General features: G+C 47.7%; 1 protein-coding gene across 2 annotated transcripts in view; it reads left to right on the top strand.

Moving 5' to 3' along the window:
• RFLNA (refilin A) overlaps positions 1 to 25,136 on the top strand; it is a 30,911-nt gene extending 5,775 nt beyond the window's left edge. For both annotated transcript variants that reach the window (XM_037878829.2, XM_037878828.2), the window contains exons 3-4: positions 14,819 to 14,928; positions 19,274 to 25,136. In XM_037878829.2, coding sequence (XP_037734757.1) covers positions 14,819 to 14,928; positions 19,274 to 19,628 — 465 coding nt within the window. In that variant the 3' untranslated portion in view covers positions 19,629 to 25,136. The remainder of the gene's footprint in view (positions 1 to 14,818; positions 14,929 to 19,273) is intronic.
• Positions 25,137 to 25,500: the final 364 nt, after the last annotated feature.

Below are 25,500 nucleotides of genomic sequence, written 5' to 3'. Positions count from 1 at the left end.
TGGAATACAGGGGAACTTACTTTTAATTCTCCCAAGTAAGCCATACGTTGGGGATTCTTCAGCTGCTCTGTGCATAAGGGCAAGAGACCCCATGAGAAGTTATAGCCTAGAAATACAAAGTGATTTTTAGCTATCTTTTAAATTTAAAAGATGACAATTTTAATTTTTATTCTCAAGCACCTTGGAACTTATGTTACAAAGCATCCCATACATTTTATTAGAAAGACAAGGTATACGTTGTATTGTATGGCTAGGCAGTAAGGAAGACCCCTAACATTAGCTGCAAGAACAAGCATACGTTAACAGCTTTCACAAGAAACCAGCTGCTAGAATGAAGTGGACAGGGATCAAGGGGCAGATTCTCAGACTTCAGTGTAGTTGCCCCCGCAGAGAATTTACTCCTAAGATTGCCCAGGAATACAGTTCTGATGTGGAGGGTCCGATTCTCAGCTCACCGACATAGCTCCGTTGTTTTCAGTGGATTTACACCAGTGGAAATGAGATCAGAATCAGGCTCAAAGGTTGTCTGCTCAGAACTTACTTGTGGGTTTACTGTTTACAACTTTAAAAAACGTTCCTGGGTTGTACTTGCCATCAGCGCGGAGCTGCATAAGGTACACGGGGACTCTGGCGGTTTTGGGGTCCCAAAAAGGGACAGCAAGATGATGCCAGGATTTTCTGGGGGAGGGAGAGTTGCTAGAGAAATATGTGTTATGCAGCTGGGAGTCGTCCCCCTCCCCGCACAGACACACAATCCACAGCTATCTCAGAGGGCCCAGAAATTCTGTCCCCAAAGAAGGGAAAGTGCAGAGATTCCGGTGCTGAATCATTTGCTCACATTAACATAAAACAAAGAAACAGAAATGGGCCCTGATCAGAGCTCATATGTGGTGTTGGGGCATGGGGGATGGTGAAAGACAGAGGATGAAAACAGGGAAGGATATGGGTGGTTAAACCACAAGGTTGGGAGTCAGGAACTGCGTCACTCTGGTCCAGTCCCAGACCCATCGTACCTCAGTTTCCCCATGTCTGAAATGGGGACGATACCTCATTCACAGGGGAGTTGAGATCTTCACAAAGGCCCTGATTGTGTAAAGAGCTCTGCAGTCAGACTTTTGTGCCTGCATGAAGCCCCATTGGCCACAATGGGGATTGGCCCACACGGAGATCCTTGCAGGAATAAGGCCTCTCTCGTGTCTGGAAGGTAGAAGGCGCTATGGAAGTGGCACTGTAGCTCTAAACCACAGTCCTTTGGAAATGCATACGTTCTCTGCTTAGCTTGCCTGCTGATGCTTACTGGTACTTCAGCATATAAAGAACTGGGTCCATGCCTGGGCTGAGAGTGGGAAGCATCGTATCCATCTGTCTGGATGCAAGTATGTGCTGCGCCACTGAGCCAAACGGCTCTATTTTGCTTTTGCCCCATTATGCATGTGGGAAAAAAAGTCTGTCAAAATTATTTGGCTGTGCTTGGCCCTTTGTCAAAATAATCTACAGACAAAGCTGCCCCAGCTCCCTCAGTAGCAGGCCTGTCATCTGGGAGCCACGCAGGGCAGAGCCGTCTGTTCCCAGCACTGTCCCATTTGCAACAGGTTCCTTGTTATCTGAAAAGCTGTCCATTAATTTAACCAGGGCAACACCCCTGTCACTCCACATGAGAAACGTCCCCACCCCAGGGTATTCTACGTAAACAACTGAGGTCCAGATACAGCCCTTTAGATCAAATCCTTACTCGGGGCAAATTTGTCCCATGGGAAAGTCCATGACAGAGAGGAGAACGAGGAGGAAATCGCAGTGTTCCATGTAGGGCGTGTGGGTTCACCACCACCACCTCAGGCCCATGGAATGAGCAGGATGTTTGATCCCCAGAATCCTTGGCTTCCTATGACACCCATCCCCAACTCACTGGCCCTGACATGCCTGCTAAGATGGGGCAATGTGCACAGCATGCCAGTCCCTTTGGGTACCACCTCACACCTCCTACCCCACAATGGGCCCCGTGCGGGAGACGGTGCCACGGAGACAGCATGGATGGAGGTGATCCATACGTGGAAGGTACCTTCTGAGTGAGGAGTGTCTGGGGGGGGGGGGGCGGGGGGGTTAGGGGGAAGGGGGATAATGCATCTGTCAGGCCTTGCCCAGGCCAAATGTCCCATCAACTTTGGGCCCTTAGGGGCCAGTTACCATATCTTCCTCCCCACCCCCTGATCAAAAGCTGCAGCAGGGCCTAAGGACTAAGCAGGCCATCATCCCTTCTAGGGGGAGAGGTTTGGTGGCCCACAAATCGGACAGGTGGCATGGCCCTTCAAACCCACACACATCCTGAGATCCCTGAGGAAAGTCCACAGAGGTGTGAGACCCCCGGTAAATCCCTCCCTCCCTCCCCCCGTTCCAATAGCAGCATGCCCCCCGTCTGAAGCCATGAGACCCTGGTATCCCTGCCCACATCTGAGCCCCACCCATACCCCACAGGAAGCCCTTGGGATTCATGCTGATGGGGTTGGCATTCATTTCCACTCTCACCTCCCTCTCTGCCCTGCACCCATTTCTGCCAGAATCCAGCACTTGCTCCACCTCATCCCCTCTTATATGAATCTGGGCCCATTTCACCACCTCTTTGAAACATTCCTGGCTTGAGAGAGCTGGCAGGCCCCAGGCACTGCCTAATCTACAAACCATATGCCAGCTCAGCATTCCAGTTACTCACCAGGCTAACATGGTCTTGTTTGTAGACTGCTCCAACTGAGCTATGCGTCTATGTGTTGATTAATATCTCACTCCTAGCAGTCACATGAGTGGGAATCCAAAAATGTCAGGCCTGCATGTAAAGCAGGGCCCAGCCTCTCCTGTCTGTCAAATACAGGGTCTCTCTGGAGGGATGTAGTGTTCTTTTCTAGTCCCCACCAGAGGAGAGTCTTGAGATGCCAGAGCACAAATTGCTGGAAAAGAACTGCGTCTGCCTAGTTTGGGCAAGCAGCTCTCAGTTCATTTCATAGCTACACGGATACATCTTTCTCTCTGTACTAAAGTCCTTCTATGATATAGTGCCCATTGCCTCAAAGACCCCCAAATGCTTTGAAAATTAAATACAGAGGGACAGATCCTCAGTTGCCATCCGGCTGCACAACTCCACTGAATTCACTGATTTACAGATCCTGGCCCCAAACACGGCATATACCTTGTGGGTGAGGGAGAACACAGGGTATGTACGCTGTTGCTGGGTGATATAATTGTCCACTCAGGCAGATGTGCATGTGCTAACTTGAAAAACAGCAGCGTGGCCATGGCAGCACAGGCAGCAGCTTGGGCTAGCCACCCAAGACCCGCAAGGGGTCGGGCAGGATTGTACTTGGGCCGCCACCATGCTGCTCTTTTTAGCACGCCAGCTTGAGCAGAGCTAGTGTCTGTCTGTCTACCCAAGCTGGGAAACACGCTGCACAGATATACTCACCGAGCCAGACAGGCGTGCCACAACCAAATCCTGTCTTTACCCAGGCAAAACTTCCACTGAATTTAAATAAAAATTGGGGGAGTTTTGCAAGAATAAAGACTGCAGGATTTGGCACATAATTTTTATATAGATATACAGGAATCACTTCACCAGCTATGAAAATGCAGCCACCTCTAAGGTGGAACCTTTCAGCTAGTTGACACCCCACTGCATCACTCTATAGCTCTTTTGGACAAGAAGTTAAGTACCATACATTTCCCACTTGAAACAGAAAGTTGATTTAAAGCTGCAGGATGTAATTATCTAAAATTAAATATTCCATAACACTAGGACTACCAGCTACGCTTTCAATTTGACGTCTCCATTGACTGTTCTCTCTTCCAAATGAAACCTATCCTGTTTCTGGAAACGTTATAGTTGCATGAATAACAGGGCTTGTAATCTCCAGTACATCAAGACATTAGCAATGCACAATCATTTATTAACCAAGTGTATCTTACCAGTTAAAACAGACAACATGATGCGTCTCCACTGAATAACTCAGGCAAATATTTCATTATTGCTGTAAATGTCAGCTTGCTGCAAATGACATTTTCATGGACCAGTATGTTCGTGTGAAATCTGGAAAGAGAGTGGTATGGGGGTTAGCTAGAAGAGGCCGCTGGTGACTTGAATTCAGTTCCTACTTCTGACACTTGGGCAAGTGATTTCATCTTTTGGTTCATATCTATCAACCTGTTTCAGCCTGCTGCCCATCACCATAGTATCTGAGCCCTTTCCACATCAAATCAATAGCAGTAGTGAAATCCCTAGTAGATTTCGTGGAGTCTCTGGCTTTGCTCTCTTTTCGGAGTCCAAAGTCATATGGGGGAGGGGTTTGATTTTTTTGTTCCTTTTTTAGATTCTATTAATTTCCTTTTTTGTGTGTGGTTGGTAAGGGTTTAGGGGCAAAAGGGGGTGCCAGTGTTGTCCTTTTTTGTGGTGCAAAGGCTCCCCTCCTAGCTTCCCAATCTGCAATCCACTTCCTTCTGTAAAATGCCTAGAGTCTCTGAGCACAATGCATTATAACAGGGCTAAGTATTCATCTGATTCTCTTATTTATTATTTGTGTTACTATAGTGCCTAGGAGCCCTAATCATGGACCAGGACCCCATTGGGCTATGCACTGTACAAACACAGAACAAAAAGACAGACCTTGCCCCATGGTTATCGTGGCTAGAGGAACTCCAGTCTTCGTACTGGCTTATTTATGCAGTTGTTCTGAACGGGTAACACCATGCTATATACTCCAAACATTCAGTTCCATTTCCCATAGTCCTCCAGCAGATATTAAGTTGATGGACAGTTGTCCCTGCGTAGTAACCCTTAGTAATACTTATGTCGGAATAGATAAAACACAGCTCATGGCAGGGGGTTGAACACCTGTCTGGGGAACCTTTTTGTGTGTGTTTATCTCGGGGTAGCTTTCAAAAGCAGAGCTTAGCTGCCCAGGCCCTTACATGCCTGAAAGGCACAGGAGTTGAGAAAGAGGGAAAAAATGCTGCCAAACGAGAAATAACTTAAGTTTTTTAGTAGCATTTTAACTCTTCGGTGTTAGGGGCAAATTCTTTACTAGAAAGAAAATAGTGTATTCTGTCCCTTGTTAAAGATGTGCTTTGGGGTGAAATTCACCCCTTCGCAGAGCAGATGTACCACTGAAGTGCTGGTTTGCAGGCAGAAGTTGTATGGGCCTGGTGCTGACTCTGTGCAGGGTTAGTTTGTTCTTGAGCCCTCTCCCAGGTTCCCTCTTGGACTGCTGGGAGCAATCCCATCCCTGGACAGGGCGTAAGGTGGTGACTTTCAGGGGGATGCTGATGGGAGCTTCAGAGGAGGGACGAATGCCCAGTTGCGTGTCAGAGGACACCAGTGATCCAAAGGGTATGGATTATTAGCTACAAATATCCAATATGTATTTTCATTTCTACCCGTAGGCTTGGCCTCTGCTTTCCTTATGGGTCACGAAGGGCTATTTGGGAGGTAGCACTATTTAATGGCCAGGACTCCTGGGTTCTATTCCCAGCATGAGCGCTGACCTGCTGTGTGATCTGAGACAGCTCAATTCCCCTGGCCGTGCCTCAGTTGGCCCAGTTGCCAGGATTGGGCTCTACCCTTCTCCCACCATCCAGCCCCTGGCAGACACGAAGCATGTCACATTTCAGCCCCAGAGACAAACACTGTGGAAAGCTAGCAACGTTTTTTTGAATCTCAAAATATTGCTGAAATTGGAGGTGGGGAAAAAGTTGATGACATTTTGGTGAAACGGCCTCATTTTTCAAACAAGTATAAAGCTGATTCCCCCTTTTTTAACTGTGGAATTTCAGATTTCAGAAAAATGGAGAAATTTAAAATTAAAAATCACAAAATCTCCCTCTTTTTTTTTTTTTTTTTTTAAACCAGCTTTGGCTGCGAATGTTTGAAAATAGGGGGTTTAGGTTGGAAACTTTTGCTACCGTAACTCTGGGAACATCTGCCACTAACTCTGCTGTAATGAAGCTACAGAGATGCACACATTTAATTTAATCCCCATTCTTCACCCAGTAACTACAGCTTAGATGGAAGGGAAGAGGCTTCAGAACTCTGAATGCTGGAGGGACAAAGAGAACCTCAGCTGGGATTCCTCCAAGGAGCTGCTCCATAGGTTTTTGATTGCTTAGAGTGGGGGGCAAACTGCAGTGTTCATTGAATGATCTTTCAGTGTACGCCAAGTTTATAAGCCACGTAGGCCCTCCACATGCGGAATTCTAAGTGACTTCGAGAGAGTTCTCATGCAGCAGTTGTATGATTGGACTTGTGGACGCATTGCCAGGGGATGTTGTGAAAGCCAACTGTATAACTGGGTTCAGAAAGAATTAGGTAAGGTGGATAAGTCCATCAATGGCTATTAGCCAAGATAGTCGGGGATGCAACCCCATGCTCTGGGTGTCCCTAAACCTCTGACTGACAGAAACTGGGACTGGATGACAGGGGATGGATCACTTGATTGTCCTGTTCTGTTCATTCCCTTTGAAGCCACTGTCAAAAGACAGGATACTGGGCTAGATGGACCATTGGTCTGACCCAGCATGGCCGTTCTTATGTTCTTGTGTAATTAGTTGTGACACTGTGACTGTCTCTGATGATAGAGTGGCAATCACCAGCTCAACATGTCATTCTGCAGTTCTGTGCTTTATTGATTACCCAGATACGTGTAGCTTTTATTTCTCAAATTAAGCCTGCAGGAGCGATGCAAACGTTGCTTTACATTTGGTACCTACACCAATGTATCATTTTCTACTTTGATCGCTCCCCTGCCAGTACCTTTGCAAATTCCATAGGCTGCATAAAAATGGCCCCATCACCAGCATTCAGGACTAGACGCATTTGAAGACTGGCTCCTGCTCTCATTGAAGTGAATGGCAAAACTCCCATTGAGTTCAGTTGTGTAGGACGGGCCTTTGCTTTGCAACACACAGGGTTCTGGTTCCTGTGACAGGCTTCTGTTTCCAGGGGAGGTGCCCAGTTGTATTAATCAGTTAATTACTTCAACAAGCACCTAGTGCTGCTGTGTCCATGATCTGATTTAGCAGGATACACACCGTGCAATCAGCTATCTAACATTCTCCATTCGCAGACCCCCTTTGCACACAAGTCTGGGCAAAAGTACAGATTTCATGAAGTGCTGTGGGCATGGTCTTGCTCTCTGAGTCACATGGACTATCTTGGCTCCAGTGTCCTACTGTCCTGGGATGCACACAATGCCCCTTGAATCAGCACACGACCTGTCCGTGTTAGTAAGGAGCATGAGATCAGCTGTGCAGAGCTGAGAACAGAATTGTGCTCTGGAGAGGCACTTGGGGGAAACATTACGAGGTCTGGACTTCTAATGTGCTAATCCCTCAAGAATGCTCCCAGTTACCTTGTCACCAAGTTTGTTACTCAGCGCTGTAATGAACCGGTGTTGGCTAAAGTGCAAGGGGGATTATCGGACAGGTTCACTGAAATCAGCTAGCACATGAAGGGCAGCTGAATTCCAAAAAGTTCCTTTCCCTCTTGGCAATGGAAGTAAACGACACATATTCCCATCACTTAAAATGTGGAGTAAGACAACACTCAACCGACCTAGTAGATGAGATTCATCCCTCACTTGCAGCATTTTGATCATTGGTCCAGGTGTTTGACTAGCTCTTTGATCAAGTGGTTTGGTAACATATAATGGGCATGTTGGTTGGGATGCTGGAGCCAAAGCTTTTGCCCACTGTGACCTGACAAAGAGCTCTGTGTAGCTCAAAAGTTTCTCTTTCACCAACAGAATCTCTCTGATTGAGGGAGATATTTTCAAAAATCAATAGGAATTGGGCTCCTAAATCCCTTAGGTGTTTTTGCACATTTCCCCCTTACTATTTAATACTTTCAGTTCAACTATATTTTGTGTGGTTCCCTCCAAGGGTTCATGTGTCAGATCCAATTATCAGAAGGACAAGATGTCGTGCTGATGAGTGCAGTATAAATACCTACCTATATTCAATCAGATAGAGTGGAGTTAATAGCATGCCAAGAACAAACTGAATTATTGCAGGAATTGCCTCTATACACTGTTTTAGTTCTCTGCGCATGCCCTAAGATGGATGAGTTTGCAGGAAACAGTGCAGGGAAAAGCAGAGCTATCACATGCAAAGTCTTTGCAGGGTGATGGTTTCAGGGGAAATATGACAGGGTGAAGTGTTTGATTGCAAAGTAGCAGGAAATCTGGTTTTGGGTGCCAAAGCGGCTTCCTTGGTTGTGACAGCAGCTTTCCTTACCCACTGTAGGAGATGGCAAATGCACATGACATCAACTCCACTGTTTAGATTTTAAAATAACTGTGTACCCATAAGCCAAAGCAAGCTGAGCTTGAGTCTCCTTGAGGGCTGCGATGTAGCATGTATAGCTGCTGCAGCTCTGTTTTCCCGTGCTGTCCTCCTGTCAGTTCGCACATGCTAAGCAGGGTTGGACAGGGTGAGGAGGAGGAGGAGGGAATCCTGCCAAGGAAAATCCAGATGATGCTGGAAAGAGAGCTGATAATTCAATAGGCAGGTGCTTTCCCCTCTGGGTCAGTTCCAAACCAATGCCCCAGCATGTGGCTGGGGGCTGCTGTACTGTCAGAGGTGCTGTCTGAAAAGCCCCAGCTTCTTGTGGGCTTCTCAGAGACCCAGGGGCACTTTGTATCAGGAAAGAAGTATTAGCCCCCATAGGCTGGTTAGAGTCCAACCCTGAGCATTTCACTCTGCCACCTGAACTCTCTGTCATTTCAATCGGGTCCAGTGTTCTTTGCACTACATCCTGTTCTGTCGAATGGGGGCAAGGGAATTCCTGCACATCATTTGGATATCAGCTGGGAAAGCCCTGTGGGGGGCTGGGGAGAAGGTTGTCTTCTACACGTTTTGCATTGCTCATTGTTCTTCTCAAATAGACATTGCCAGCATCTGTCCCTCCAGTTAGCCGGAGCACTGAAGTATTGTTTTAGGCATTTCCTTCCCTCTTTCCCAATAACTAGTCAGTTACTATAGGGCTGGCACCAACACTATGCAAATCCTCCAACAAGGTAATAAAAAGCCATGCATGTGTTCAAGTCTGTTCCTCGCTGCAGGGGCCAAATTCCTCCCTTCTGTCCCATGCAAACAGAATTTTGCCTTGGATGTTTTGAAAATGCTCATTTCTATAGACATTATTTTGTCTATCCAGGTCTGTGCCTGGCACTGTCCTTTCAGGCCCCAGCTACCACCTGCTGGGATATTGGTTCAGAATGGACTGAAAGGGGAAAAGCACCTAGGATGCTCTCCTCTTGGAGGGATCCCATCCACATCCTCACAGAGTCCAACCCTGGGGATCCCAATGCTGACAATCTCCTAACCTTAGCTACCAGTAAAGAGAAACCGTACTCTTTTAAAAGAGAGCTTTTGGTAAAACATGACCATGGGCACAGCCTAGATCCTCAGCTGGTGTAAAATCAGTGTAACTCTACTGAAATCAATGGCATGGTAGTGATTTACTCCAGCTGAGGATCTGGCTGATTAGAAACATAGGAACTGCCCGACTGGATCAGACCCCAGGTCCATGTAGTCCAGTATCCTGTCTTTGATAGTGGCCAGCACCAGATTCTTCAGAGGACAATGTCAGAACCCTGTAGGAGTAGATGTGGGATCATCTGACTCCCCTGCCCCCCTTATGTCCCATCCTGCTCTCTGATTGTTAGATTCCATCTAGATAGACAGGGTTAGATTACAAACATCAGTGACCAAATTGAAATCCGTGGAGTTATGCCAAGGATAAATTTGGTCATAGAATTATAAAAACCAAGACAAAGGCAGCAAATTCTTTTGCACTAAAAATGCATGCTGATTGCTGATGTTACAGAACAAGACGGCACATATAGCCTGCTCTAATGTCTAAACGGCCTCCGAGGGGAATCATCATGTTATTCTTTTCTATTTTACTACTTCTGCCTGTGTGCACTCACACTGAGGGCACCCAGCAGCTAGTTACCTTTCTCTCTCGTTTGCGCAATCCAAATTGGTGCATAAGGAGGGATGCATATTCCCAGCTCTGCTTCCCACTCCAGGAGAAGCAATCTGCAGTGCTTTGCAGGTGATTCACCCAGCATGCTTGCAGTTAGCAGATGCTGCAAATGTGTCTGTGTACAATTTGCCCCCCCCCCCGGCCCCCCCCAAACAACAACAAAACCCTCTTGCAGATTAGGTGCTTTCAAACAGAGCGCCTGCCATAGACAAGAGGTAAAAGCTAGCATACAGATCTAAGGCAAGGCATGTGTATACGGTCATGGAAGATAGCCCTGTAAAAGAATCACATGCAAAAGGCAAAGAGCTTTATTTACAAATAGAAATGCCCACCCCTCCCTCGTGAATGTTGAATGCGAGCCAGGAATAAGCAGGAACGACCTTTCCCATTTGGACAGGAGATGAAAGTCAGTGGAGACAAGCCTTTTCCATAGCACTGTGCAAATACTGGCTATTATCGATGATGGAGCAGCAACATTTGATAAAAGGAGGGATTTTTTTTTAATGTCACTGGTTTAAAAAGAACTGGCTGGTAACAGAGCAACACGGTAAACTAGAGTCTGTGGTCCTGAGAATTCAGATGAAACGTTGAAACTTCATTGCCCGTCAAAAGCAAAAGCTCTCAGTTTATGCACCCCTTAAGCCCAGGTGGTCTGCTGTTGTAAATCGGGATCGTTCCATTGAAGTCAGTGGAGTTATGCCAATTTACACCACCTGAGGATATGGCCCAAGGGGCTTACAGGGAACTTAAGTGGTGCATAGGCCTGGAGCTGGCCCTCTGCAGAGGAATAAATTTCACTCTAGAAAAGTATTTAGGTCTTGCATTTTACTTTCTAGAACTACGTTGTCTGAGCATGGAGTAGAAGCTCCAAAGTCTTCCTTTTCAATTCAGGCTAAGCCCCCCAAAGTCTGATGCATCTCAGAACCTCTTGCCTGTGTAGAGACAGCTAGAGAACGTCTTAGAACGGGGCCTCTGGAGAGTGCCACTACTTCCTGCCGCCTGTTGGGCCGAGTGCACCATCGCAGCAGATTCTCTCAGCCGTAAGGAACCCAGAGGTGAAAGACAATTCAAAGAGAGGGGGAAGCTGGAAGCCATTGATTCAGCTACCGTCAAGTGGATCCTCCATGTTCTTAGACTATTCACTGTTATTGAATGGGCGACTGCTGAGAAATGGGCTCGGGTTCTGTCGTGCATAGATTCAGCTTGCACTGGGTGGAGAGAATGTTTCCAAGGGTTTTTCACCCCCCTTAAAGACCTTTAAACCCTGCCCAGAGGCCTCCAGACATCTCCCTAGAGGGACACCAGGTTCCTGTGTTTCATAAATCAAAGCCAATGGCAAAGTGGCTGTGGGGAGTGAAACACACAACGCGGCAGCCTTCCGAGGGAGTGCCACAGAGCTAACGTAGCAGCTGCACTGGCTCCAGACAGCAGATGCTGGTTCATTCGATCTGGGAACTTATGTTTAAGGATATTGTGCTGGAGAGGAGTTCATGATTAGCTTTCCTGGTGGTCAGGGGGAGCCTTTTTCATGTCCTGTGGCACATTTCTGAAAATGCCTTACCCCTAAGCCCCTCCTCCCTGCCAAGAACTTCAGAGGTCAGATTTGTTGCTGATGTAAATTGGAGCAGTTCCATAGAGTCATAAATTTGTAGGCCAGAAGGGACCATTGTGGTCATCCAGTCCAATCTGCACAACACAGGCCGTAAGATTTCTCCTTGTAATTCCTGCTGTAGACCCAATAATTTGTGGTTGCACTAGAACACATCTCATATAAAGACACTCAACCATTTCAAATGATGGAGAGCCCACCACATCCCTCGGTAAGTTGCTCCAACGGTTAATTGCCTTCAGTGCAAAAACTCTGCACCAGTAACTTCCATGGAACTCAATTTATACCAGCAGAGAATCTGGTCCCAGATCTAAGGAGAAAGAGTCTTAAGCAGCTTTCCCTGTGTGCTAGAAAAGCTACTGGGCTTTGTGAGAATAGACAGCTACATTATATTGTTGGAAGAATCTCAGTGTCTCAACATTATTTCGGATAACTTTATGGGTCCTCCAATACTTCCCCCCTACTGATCAATCAATCAGACCATGTAGATGATTATTTTCCCATTAGGCTTTATGTATGAAGAGCTTCTAAGGTGTTCAAGGGTTCTGAATAAATGACTGGGTCAAAATCTAAAATGTAGAGCATGCACAAATTTACTCTGTACTTCGGGGAGGAATAGAGAGAGAGAGAGAGAGAGAGAATGTGTTTCTTGATAGAGGACAAGAGAGTAACTAGAAATTTGGAATCCCTCGCTGTTCCCCAAGCTGTCTGAATCCATTTTATTCTGTTTGCTTTAGAGACGGGTCAAACGGAGAACTATTTGTCTGAACCCCTGAACGTTGGTGCTTTGGATTAAAGGGAATCCTTGGCGTTTGCCCATTGTTAGCTTGCTGCATTAAGAAGACATTGAGGCTGAAATGTTTGCAAATTGAGTTTCAAATGGTTGGCAGGGAGGCGCTCTAGATGTTCAGGATATTATCTTTATTATAGGACAGGATGCGATTTCCACTGACAACTGTAACATTTAAGACTAAAAGGCAGATTTTCAAAGGCATCCAAATCCCAGTGATTTTTGATGTGAGTTGGGTACTTATCTACCATTTGTGCCCTCCTCACCGAACCAGTTTTTCCTGACACCATCGTCCCATGTAGGAGTTGCAAAGCAGCTACATTCACAAGCTTCAGGAGAAGGTGCTCAGAGTCTGTCCCAGTGCTCTAGGTCACTTTGTTTTAAAGCCCCAGATTCATAGGGCTGCTGCTATGAATGGAGCTGAGAAAATATAACGAAAGGCACCAATTAATCTCCCCAATGTCCCAATGTGCTCTCCTAGGCTAGAGGAACAAACATTCCAGGAGGTTTTCATTGGTGAAGAAAAAGCAGAAACCGCTGTGGGGCGGTGAATAGCTTATTTGCTGAACTCAGCGGTAGGGTGCTCTGCCTCCCTGCAGGTCCCCTGGACATTTGGGGATTGCAGTATTTCTAGCAAGGAGCAAGGACCGTGAGGGCTACTCAGCTGCAGGGTGAATAGCCCAAATCAAGGTACATCAGGCTGGATTCTCCGTTACAAGAGAGGGGGCTGGTTGCAGCTCCCTGATGCAGAGCTGCCCTGCCCCGGTGCAAGTTGGAGCTGCAGCTCCACAGGGACCATACTCCGAAGGAGCATTGGGGCAATGGAGCTCTGTTCTGCCATGCCCCTGACACTCCCCCCGGCAGAGGAGGGGTAGCGGGAGATGCTTACCCTGTGCAAAGTGGATGTAGCAGACTGGGGAATGTGGCCTATGATGTTTTAACTTCTCCATTCCCACCGGAGTAAGTGGGCGTTTGTGCATCACTATGTACTGCCCCAGCACAGAGCACTAATTGGGGGAAACAAAGCCACTGAGGCTCTCATGCGCAGCCCTTATTGGAAAACGTATTGAAACTCGAAGCTTTGTTAGATCCCTGCCTCAAGAAGGATTTTCCTCATGATCCTTGGGCAGCGACATGTCAAGACAGAGGTTGTGCAGTGAGTATCCAGGTGGGCTCCATCCTATGTAGTTCAGAAGCAGGAGAGGAAGGAATATACAAAACATAGATGCACCCTCAGCAGGTCTGAACCACCCTCACCCCTCCCAAATGCCAGATCCACTTCCAGATCTGGAACTTTGCTGATCAGGCCCATTTTGAGCAGGGGACCCCACGTGAAAACTATCTAGGCTCACTGGCTCACAATAGCAGGAGCAATAAGGGAAGAGAAGAATAATTCAAATGAAAAAGATATATGGGAAGGGATAAAATTCCAAAGGAAGGAATCTGCAGGGTAGAGAGGCAACCCTGGATTGTAGGGCTCGATCAGCTTACGTCAGGGCTGGGCGCTCAGAAGGAGGCACTGCGGTGGGACGGCTACTGGCAGTGTCTAGGGTGCAGCTGGCAGAGACTCCGCTGTGTAATGCTAATCTGATGTTGCAACCAGAGTGGGAGAAATGAAAGCAACCACATAAGTACAGATAGCGTTACTGGGGATGCACCATCGGGCCAAACCACTTGAAAAGCCGATCAGAGTCTGTGTAGCGCCTCTTCTTGCACCTCCCAGTTTGTGGGTTGATTTAAATTGGTGTTGACGTCAAAGGAGCCACCCCAGCTGAGGATCTGGCCCCACCTTTGAGAAATGAGCCTTTGAGCTTTGTAACCTGAGCAAGGAAGGATCCCTCCTCCCCATGCACTGACACAAACAGATCTACTGGATAACCATTGCGAGCTCTACTCTGCTCCCAGAAGTAAGAGGGACTGTAAGTGGGAGTTAAAGGGCCTCGGGGGAAGGGGCAAATTCAGACCTAGTGCAATGCCAATGAAGTCATTGGCCAGATTCTCTTATTGACTCTATGGTGAATCCACAGTGATTCCATAGAAGTCAATGGAGTTAGCTGGGATTTACACCAGTCTAGCTAGCAGCAAAGTGTGGCCCCTTGTGATGTAAAACTATTACCACCAGCAATCTGACATGAGTTAGTGCTGTCTCTCCAGCCCGTGTCCACATCTCAAAAAGCACCTGCCACAGGGGATGTCTTCTTGGGCAGTCCCAGCAGAGCATGAACCCGGGGGGTCTGAATTCAAGTGAGTTGCGCCCACCTTCACCAGAATTGAATTTGGCCATAGCGCCGGTGGCATGTTCAATGACTGAACAGCGTATGTCGTAAATAACACGAGCAGCATTCTGCTGTGTCCTAATGCTTGATGTGCTGTTCTTTCCCCGTTTGTCCTGTAGGTCCCTTACCTTCTTGTGAACTCTTCTGTGCCAGAGATGAGGCCTCGAATGTTCCCGGTGTTTTTTGGCGAAAGCATTGAGGTCAACCCTGAACCTGTGCAGGAAATTAGGTACATATGGAGGGGTTTCTTCCCTCCCCTGGTACATTTTCTTCTGCAAAAGATTAACGGTGTTTATCAATGGGTGTCACGGTTATTTTGTTGGGGATGAAGGGGAGGAGGAAGTCGGAGATTAATTTCTGAACTGAAAAGAAACTGACGGGTGGTGGAAGCGAGGGTGGTTCCGGGGTTGGTAATAGGAGATGGAGGTCTTCATTTTCAGATTATATCAAATGCAGCCCAGGCCGGGATAGAAAACCATTACCATCTGGAATGCGGAACGAGCTGGTGGTCTCCGTAACTGGCGTCCATTTTTATTGGTGCTTGCAGCAGAGAAGCCAAGGTTAGACTCATCTCCATGGGGCAATCTATCCCCTGCCCCCTAAGGGCAGTCCTTCTAGCTGACATTCAATGCTGGGAGGCTGGTGCTTTGCTGCCTAGGCAGTAGCGGGGCTCACAGTCTGGGTCTTGTCTTGCCAGCCTGGAATTCACTTTAAAAACACCAAGTTGCATTTTCAGTACTGTTACTCACCCAGCTTGTGGTAATAATTAAAGAGGGAGGGGGGAAGGGGAGGTTGTGTATGCAACTCCCCCCAACCCACACAAAGACCGTCCTGGGAAAGTACCCGGATAAATCTCTGGTTACCCAGGAACAGCTGGCAGGCACGTTTTTATGACGATTACACAGGAGTCTTGTTTTATGTGCACCAAGCGACTTGCTTGCTTACACACCTAGCTGTGCAAAATACATTAAGGCAGATCATGTTACACGTGCCACATAATCCTCCAGGCTCCCTCCAGGGTGGAGGTAATTGACGTGCACACACCCAGCTTTTAATCTTTTTTCACAGAGCTGCAAATTCCTTACCTGCTGATTGCAGTTGAAAGGTTTGGAGCAGTAAAACGCATGGAAGTCCCACAGCTCCCTGCAGTCTGAGCTTTCATAATAAAAAATATGGTATAACTGTAGCAACTAGGAGCTGTTCATGGATGAGGACCCCATGCTGCTAGGTGTTGTACGGACACAGAACAAACAAAAGACAGTCTCTGTCCCAAAGAGCACACAGTGTAAGGATATTTACCTTGCAGGGTTAGCGACTTGTGCACATGAGCCAATAGAGAAGGTTAGGTGCACGATGGAATATAGATAGAGAAACTAACGAGGATAGAAGAGTCATTGTTAATTATCTTGGTGTCTATTTTTTATCCTCATCTTAATGGTGGCTGAGCCCCACAGTGCTCATTTTGTGTAGGCAGTGTGAACCAGACCTGGCAGCTTCTCCCTGTTTGGGCTGGGATTTTCTAGGGCTGTCAAGCGATTAAAAAAATGAATGGTGATTAATTGCACTGTTAAACAATAATAGAAAACCATTTATTTAAATATTTTTGGATGTTTTCTACATTTTCAAATATACTGATTTCAATTACAACACAGAATACAGTGCTCACTGTATATTTATTTTTGATTACAAATATTTGCACTGCAAAAAACAAAAGAAATAGTATTTTTCAATTCACCTAAGATAAGCACTGTAGTGCAATCTCTTTATCATGAAAGTTGAACTTACAAATGTAGAATTATGTACAAAAAAACCCTGCATTCAAAAATAAAACAACGTCAAACTTTAGAGCCTACATGTCCACTCAGTCCTATTTCTTGTTCAGCCAATCGCTCAAACAAGTTTGTTTACGTTTGGAGGAGATAATGCTGGCCGCTTCTTGTTCACAATGTCACCTGAAAGTGAGAACAGGTGTTCTCATGGCAGTATCGTAGCCAGCATCGCAAGATATTTACATGCCAGATGCGCTAAAGATTCATATGTCCCTTCATGCTTCAACCACCCTTCCAGAGGACCTGCGTCCATGGTGATGACTGGTTCTGCTCTATAACAATCCAAAGCCGTGCGATCCGACGCATGTTCGTTTTCATCATCTGAGTCAGCAGATGGTTTATTTTCTTTTTTGGTGGTTCGGGTTCTGTAGTTTCCGCATTGGAGTGTTGCTCTTTTAAGACCTCTGAAAGCAAGCTCCACGCTCATCCCTCTCAGATTTTGAAAGGCACTTCAGATTCTTAAACCTTTGGTCAAGTGCAGTAGCTTTCTTTAGAAATCTCACATTGGTACCTTCTTTGTGTTTTGTCAAATCTGCAGGAAAAGTGTTCTTAAAATTAACATGTGCTGAGTCATCATCTGAGATTACTATAACATGAAATATATGGCAGAATGCGGGTAAAATAGAGCCGGAGACATACAATTCTCTCCCAAGGAGTTCAGTCACAAATTTAATTAACTCATTTTTTTAATGAGCGTTATCAGCATGGAAGCATGGTCCTCTGGAACGGTGGCCAAAGCATGAAAGGGCATACGAATGTTTAGCATATTTGGCATGTAAATATCTTGCAATGCTGGCTACAAAAGTCCCATGTGAATACCTGTTCTCACTTTCAGGTGACATTGTAAAAAAGAAGCTGGCAGCATTATCTCCAGTAAATGTAAACAAACTTGTTTGTCTTAGCAATTGGCTGAACGAGAACTAGGACTGAGTGGACTTGTAGGCTCTAAAGTTTTGCACTGTTTTGTTTTTGAGTGCAGTTATGTAACAAAAAAATCTACATTTCTAAGTTGCACTTTCACAATAAAGAGATTGCACTACAGTACTTATATGAGGTGAATTGAAAAATACTGTTTCTTTTGTTTATCACTTTTACGGTGCAAATATTTGAAATAAAAAATAATAATACAAAGTGAGCACTGTACACTTTGTATTCTGTGTTGTAAATGAAATCAATATATTTGAAAATGTAGAAAAACATCCAAAAATATTTAATACATTTCAATTGGTATTCTATTGTTTCACAGTGCAATGAAAACTGCAGTTAATCGCGATTCATTTTTAAAATTGTGATTAATTTTTTTGAGTTAATCACGTGAGTTAACTGCGATTAATTGACAGCCCTAGATTTGACCCCTCACTGGCATTTCTGTAGAACCCAAACCATCAAGCAATCTCCATCCACTCCCTCAGGCTCTTTGGTTTATGGCTAGCTCAGGATTTCCTCTGCCCATTTGGCACAGCTTTTTGAGGTTGTGCCGGGTAACTTCACTCCCTTTTTCCTCTACTGCAGCCTAGTTTGGGGCAAATGGCTTTGTGCTCTAGGGGACATGCACAAGGTCCCTTTGTAAATCAAGCTGCCATTGCTCTAAGCAGGTGACCCTTTGCTCTAATATGGGAGGGATGGGAAGAAGGTGTTAAACAGCTCATTCAAGCCCCCTCTAGCTCCCTTTAATAACCACGTCCATGGTGTTATTTTCTTGCCAAGTGAGGGCAGGAGCGGACACTGGTGCACAGCAGAGACTGGAAAGGCATCTGCTTTAGGGCCACCTAAGGGTCCCCATTAGGAGTACAGGAGCATCAACCAATAGCGGCAGTTTTCACCCAGCTTGCATGCCCATTTCCCATGCTCACCAGCCTGTCCCTGTGCACTACCTGTAAGGGAGGGCTGCCTCTTTCCGGCACAATGCCAGGGGAAGGTTGTGTGCTGCATGACGACAATCTAGGTGACATGCAGCATGATTTAAAAATCAAGGGAACCCTTTTCCGTCCTGGTTGATAGCAATGCTCCAAGAGACTTGCCGCAGAAGCCGTGCCAGAGACCACTGATGTGTTTGGGGTAGAGACTAGGAAGCCAGCACACCACCCTGTGGAAAAGCAGGGGTGGGCCACGGATGCACCTAAAATGTCAGGAATCTTTGACCAGGCTCACCCTTCCAGCCTCTGGCTGAACATCTGTTTCTCTCCAATTCCTCTGTCTCCCACATACGGGGCACCAGCAACAAGTGGCCAACAGCTGTGCCCTTTACTGCTGCCTCTGGGCTTGCTCCCACTGTGGAAAAGAGCTAAAAGGGATCCTGGCTTAGGGCTGGGATAACCCTAAGACCCAAGGAAGGAGCAGGGATGACGCTGCAAAGCAACCAAACCTGAGCTGTTCTGCTGTGCAGGGAAAGGGGCAGGAACCCACGTGCCTGTGCAGGGGGTCCCAATGCTCTCTATGGCATGCAGCCAGGCTCCAGGGAGGGGGATCCTTGTGCCTCACCATCCATGGGGAGTTGGGATCCTGGATTCACTACTATGCAGAAGTACCAGGAGCTGGGTGGGTATAGCAGCGGAGATGGCTATTGCAAACCTGTGGTTGCAGCAAGGACATTCTGCTGCTGCTCTGCGCCAGGGGGACCATCTGCCCAACTCCCTAGAGCACCATTTGCTTTCATTGGGCCAGTATCCTGGCAGAAGATAGGAGCGGGTCAGCACAGAACCCTCCTGCTCTATGCGTTCCCTGACTTCTCGCTGTCCTTTTCAGGTGCAACTCGGAGGTGAAATATGACTCAGAGAAACACTACAGGGACGACGTCTTCTACGGACCCATCCCCACCGTGACCGCCTACAGCGAGACGGTCATCGCCACGCCAAACTGCACCTGGCGGAACTACAAGTCGCAGCTGATCTTCGAGCCCCGCCAGAAGCCCCTGCGGTTCCAGAGCACAACCATCATCTTCCCCAAATGCACCAAGAACATTTACCGAACCACCCTCACTTACAGCCTGGGCTGTGCCAAGCGCTGGTTCGCGTCCAGCGTGCAGCTGGAGCTCTGCGAGGAAACCAGCCCCTGCGTCATCTACAGCGAGACCCTTTCATCCGCCCGTGCGGGGCTCTGACGACCACAAGGCCGCGTCCTTCGCTGACCTCTCCGGACAGACAGATTGGCCAGGTCCCTTCATTGATGGCAAGGGGCCCTTGACTACTAGCAGCTGGGCGTGCGTGGTCTTAGACGCGTCTGAACTGCTCCAAGAGGAGGCTTAGAGGGGACATACTTTTTATGGGTTTGGTCAGCGAAAGGCTGGCATTTGTTGTGGGACGTTTTTGATGTTCATGCTCTGGATTTTTATTTTATTTTTTGACATATCTATTTTGAATAGCATTTCAATGAAATCAGATAGCAAAGGCCCTAGGTTTGCAGTTACCATATGTTATAGTGCTGCTTCCCAGCTTCGTGGGTCTTCTCTAGCACGTAGGCGCGACTTAGCAGTGCCTTGGAAGCTGATCCTATCTGATAGGAGAAGGCCAGTTGCACACTCACCATCCAGCCTGCACAGCTGCTATCCGCCTGCTTTTCCTAGTGTTTAAACACAGAGAAGACAGTTGTTATTTTTCATTGCATAAAACATTGATCCCACTCCGAATCCCCATCTGGAGGACGGCTCCAGGATTGCATTGTGGCACCACAGTGACCTCCGATTTAGCTTTAAAAAAAGAAAAAAATTGTCACCAAAATAGGAAAGACGATCGTGCCAACAAGGCACCAGCCCTTCCAGCATAGGCAAGTGCCAAACTCCCATTTGAGACCCTTCTGAGGAGCCAGATGTTTACATGCCATACGGGATACCGTGCAAGGGGCTTTTAGGGGAGCCAAGAATGGAATGCTTCAGGGGAGATTTGCATTCTAAGGAGGATGCAAGCCAGGGAAAATGGCAGAAAGCTTAGCTAACTGGGATAAAACACACAGAGAGGACAGATCTAATTCAGTATTACCTGATTTTATGCAAAGGCGGCTTACGACAATCAGGTTAACTAGGTGTAGGAGAATATGCTTTCAAGGGTAGTTCCTTGAGGACCAAAAGCCTTTTCTGTTGTATGAGATGATAAAGACCATAGCAGGAGCAGAATTTTAAACTCCGAGTTGAAGACTGTCAACAGGACAGATGTTTCCAAAATTCAGCAGAAGGGGGCCATGGCTCATCGCCAGCCTGCTGAGTCCGGTAATAGTGCACAATAGTAATAATTCATCCAAGGACAATTAAAGGAACCGCCTATTCCTACCCTCTGCTCCTCCCACAAGCTGGTTAGTTCCCATGCAGCTGTAAAAACGCGGAGGTGGGCAGCCTTCAGAAGGTGCCAGCGGACCAGCACCAGCAGCCAGGTTCAAACCTGGCTGACCCCTCCCTGCCACCTACAGGCTCTCAGAGATCTGGTGCTAACAGATACTGTCACTGGGTCCAACGGCATCTGCATGCAGAGACTGATTTGACACCCTTTTCCCACCTCTTCTTCACAAAGGATGGATTTAGCCCCCTGGTGCTTTATTTTTCGTGAGGTGAAGCTGCAGGAGGGAAGTTGGTTGCTCTTTTTTAAATGCTCACTTTCACTTGTAGCTAAACCATGAGGAAACCATCCTCTCTAGGGCTTCAACTGGCATCAGCATTGAAAGGGAACGAGAAAAGAGAACAGTGCTCTGGCAGGCTCTGTTTTACTAGAGGACTCCATATGTGGTGGCATCACTGTACTGGTCCGTTGGTAGCTGTTTTCATTTCCCTCTGGGGATAGCAAACTGCAGCAAGACAAGCACGGCTCTGGATGGGAGAGGAATTAAGGAAATCATGCTCAAAGTTATGAAAAATGAACCCATCCAGCATCACCCACAAAGATTATTTGATGTGCATACAAGTGGGACTTCTGTGTTGATTAGACTACAACAGGAACAATGCTAAGCAACAGTGCGTCAGTAAATGACAATACCTATGAAGAGGGGTAAGAAAGCAATAGAAGATCCCAAAGCTGTTACTGCTTTGTGAATACAGGCCACCAGGGCTGGGATTGTCAATGGAGACTAAAGGAATTAGACACCTAACTCTCACTGGATTTGTATGGGATTTGGACACCTACGGTAAAATTCTGAACAGCACCTAAGTGATTTAGGAGGCTAAATTCCATTTTCAAAGGAGACAGACTGAGATCTGCAAAGGTATTTAGATACCTCACTCCTAGGGGAATTATGCACCGAAATATATTTGAGGATCGGGGCCTTGGGCACTTAGGAACTTTTAGTCTCATTTAAAATCCTTAGGTGCCTACGTACCTATGTCACTTTGGCAAATGGGACTTAGAAGCTCTTGAAAATGTTACCTGTAACTCCTGCAGGCTTTTTAGCTAAACAGCTCTGGAAGTTAATTTCTGTTTGGTTTTCTTAAGTGTTTTGTTCTGTATTTGTCTTGCTGCAATTCTGATTCAGTTATTTCAGTGTACACATGACCAGCCAAGTTACAACACCTAATAATAATAATAAGGAATAACTCAGACTCCTTGCCCAGAAAGTTTGTAATCACATGAACGCCCACAGCTGTTAAAAATGCCATGACAAACTAAAAACAAACAACCCTCCTCCCCCAGATATTTAAGAAAACTGATTTGAAAAAGATCAGGTTTCCTTCTGTGTAAGCGGGTGAATGGTCCTGCTATTATGGGGAACTTTCCTCGCAACCCCACTGGAATTGGCTAGCGAAAGGATCCGCGTCCTCGCTCCCAGTCCCTTTACCCAGAAGCCTGCCTGACCCTTCAACTCTCCTGCGTGGCAGAGCCCTCGTAACCCTGAGAAGGCTGGATCCAGGATTCCTGGGGGGATTTAGGACAGGAGATACGGTGACCTCACTCCGGGGTGCTCTCTCCACTCTGGACCCTTCCCTGACCCACTGATCCTTGCACATAGTTCAAACCAAATACAATTCATTAAACAGCAACCAATTAAAAAATAAGGACAAAACGGGAAAGGTGAAAGGAAAACCCGTCTCTGTGGGCACAGGGGAACCCCAGCCAGCGTCTCTGGAACGTCAGGGCCTTTCACAGCCTGTTCCTCACACGGCCCAGGCCCTGGCTGTGCTGCAGGGATGCCGCGGGTGGGATGCTGGCTTTGGCAGCGGCCACATGCCCTAGGAGGCAGGACCCGTCGCCCCCGCCCCGTCGGGGTTACGATCCCCCCCAGGGGCGTCTCCCTGCGCTGACCCCGCTGCCCAGGGTCCCCCGTATCTCCTCAGCTGCTCATCGCACCCAGCTCCGGACGGCTGCAGCCCCGCCCCCCGGGCCGCCCCTGCTCAGCTCAGGCCGGCGCAGCCCCGCTCCCCGGCTCCACTCGGGCTCCTGCTCTCCCCACCCTGGCCCAGGCCGCTCCCACTCACACGGAGGACGGGACTCCGGGCCTCCCTCACTGGCCTGCCTGCCCTGTCAATCAGGGTGACTTGGAGCGGTGGCCTCTCCCATCGCCCCTGGGGACGGTCAGTCTCCGCAGCCCTTCCCCTTTCTTTTGGTCCTGGGAGATGGCCAGCCAAAAAAAAGTCTCAGTACGGGGCCCATAGCCCCCTTACGGTCTGTTTCAGAAGCCATGGGGAAAGGCAATTCATTAGGGTAACCAGAATGCTTTCCTTTCTGAAACAGGGCCATTCTTGGGTGTGTGGGGTTTTTTGTTTGTTTTTAAAGAAGCATATTTTTTTATTCAGACACGAACTTGAAGTCTTGACACTATCTCTGAAGTGTTGATTGCAGCGACACTGCTCGCACTGAAAGCCGTGCACTTGCTCTGTCCAGCACATTGACTTCAGGCATAAAGGAACATAGTATTTGCCCCAAACTATCCGGGGGTGGGGGGTGGGGGGGTGTGTGTGCGTGTGCGTGCTCCCATAACATGCCATAGTGCACTTAAGGTATGCCTTCATGGCCCAGTTAACTCGGGTGATTGGCATCCAGGTCTGAGTTGTCTGCAAGGCCACACAAGTCACTGGGGCCTTGAGGACATTGCATTTCCCCATGTACGTCACTAGACTTCAGGGGGCACAGCTTATGGTCCTTTGTGTGACGGTCAAGTGGGCCGCTCTGTAATCCCTTCCCAGTGAATTGTGGGGGAACTTGTCTGTCCTGCCGGGTGCATGGAGGGGAATTTTGGGACGGTGTGGAGGACTATTGGCGCACGAATGATTTAGCCTGTGTCCTCACTGCAAAGTGGGTGGGTTACCAGCCTGAGCGAAAGCAGCCACTGAGCGCTAATCCAGCCCCATAACACCACCAGACTCAGGGGGGCGGGTTGTGTTTGTGGACGGGATGGATGTTAGGGCCACTGTCTGAGCAAGAGCCCAAATTAACTTGGCAGTGAAGATAGACCGTTAGGCGGTTCAGGGCTCTCCAAAGAGTGGACAGAGTGGTAAATTGAGGCTCCAGTCCCCATGAGCTGAAGGGGAACCCCAAGGTCCTTGGAACCTGTACTCCTGCTCTCAGATTGGAACTTAATCCCCCCCCACACTCTAAAAATAGAAGAGCCCACCCCAAGGTTGCACCTTTTGGGACAATCTGGACCTGATTTCCCCTTGATGAGTCCTTTAGGCTGCCAACAGGATGACTTACAAGCTGCAGTTCAGCCTTACCTGTTAAATTCCCTGCTCTTGTTGGTCGCAAGGGGCAGGCCAGAGTCAGAAGGCAAACTAAAATGGCTGTCCCTTGCCAGGCTGGCTCCGCATTGACGTAGTCTTGCCTTCAAGAATCCCACTGGCTATTTGTTCTGCTCACCAGCCCTTGCCACAGCGGCAGCTATAGCTGAGCCGACGCAGCAGGTCCCTTGTGCTCTCCCTCATCGCAGCATGCTGGGCAGACACCACTTCGCTGCCTAGGGAGTCTGTTCTTCCTGCCTTTGCTTTATGAACGCCAGCTGCTGCAAAAAATCTGGTTGGCGAACGAAATCCAGGGGCAGACACCTGACTTGCTGTCCATTCTTTGGCCCCACACCTCTGACACGCTCTGCTTAAGCCAAAGCTTCCTCAGCAGCCTGTGACTGGCTCTTGGGAGGCTGCCCAAGGTGGGAGGAAAGGTACAAGGCATCTTTCGCACCCGCACTGTGCACAGTCCCTGTGCCCCCAGGATACATGCTCCCCTAACGGGGGCAGGGAGCACTGCGGGCTAGCTAACTGCAGAGGGGAATACACACTGCACTGTCTTAGGGGGTGGCTCAATGTGTGCTGTGTTCTCCTGGTGTTCCCGAACTATGCCTGCCACTGCCCAGAAGGCACAACCCAACCCTTACTTACCATATCTTTTCCACCCTTGCCCTCCCAGAACAGCTCCACTCCAAGCTGAGGTGGGCTCCCATCAGGCATAAGCATGGTCACTGTGTGCGGGTTCTGCTGGTGCCCAGCCGTTGCCAGGGACAGACGTAAAACACACGTTGGTTGGAGCACGAGCGTCTTTGTCCTTCCCAACTAATCCACCCACAGTTCTGGGCTTTGTTTGCTGTGCAAACACTTAAACGCGCTTTCAGACTAAAAAACATACTTGAAAGAAACATCCAAATGTGCTGTTTTCGGCTCCGTGGGAGCAAAAGTGATTTTTATTGGTTTGTTTTGCCTTAAAAAGAAAAAAAACCAGACTTATGACGTGGTTTCTTAACAGCCAAATGGTCCAAAAAGCAGCAGCCGCACGAATCCTGAACATGGCTCAGCTTCAGTGGCTGCCAAACAGTTTTCACTGATCAGGCCTCTAGAGAGCTGCAGGGTATTTCGCTTGTAAGGAGACTGAAAAAGCAGGTTTTTGAGCATCCTAGGGAGCAATGAAATCAGTGTCACTGGGTGCCAGCAGGACTGAAAGGGAAAACATGTAGTCTGAACTGTATTATTAGAGCTGAGATGTCCCTGAATAATAATCTTACAGAGGAACATGAATGGATCTAAACCAGGGACTTGGAACTATAATATAGCACATGCCTGGTAGTTGTAGGGT

The sequence above is a fragment of the Chelonia mydas genome, chromosome 15, assembly GCF_015237465.2.
Source record: "Chelonia mydas isolate rCheMyd1 chromosome 15, rCheMyd1.pri.v2, whole genome shotgun sequence".
Classification (NCBI taxonomy): domain Eukaryota; kingdom Metazoa; phylum Chordata; order Testudines; family Cheloniidae; genus Chelonia; species Chelonia mydas.
This window is presented reverse-complemented; position numbering and strand designations above follow the sequence as displayed.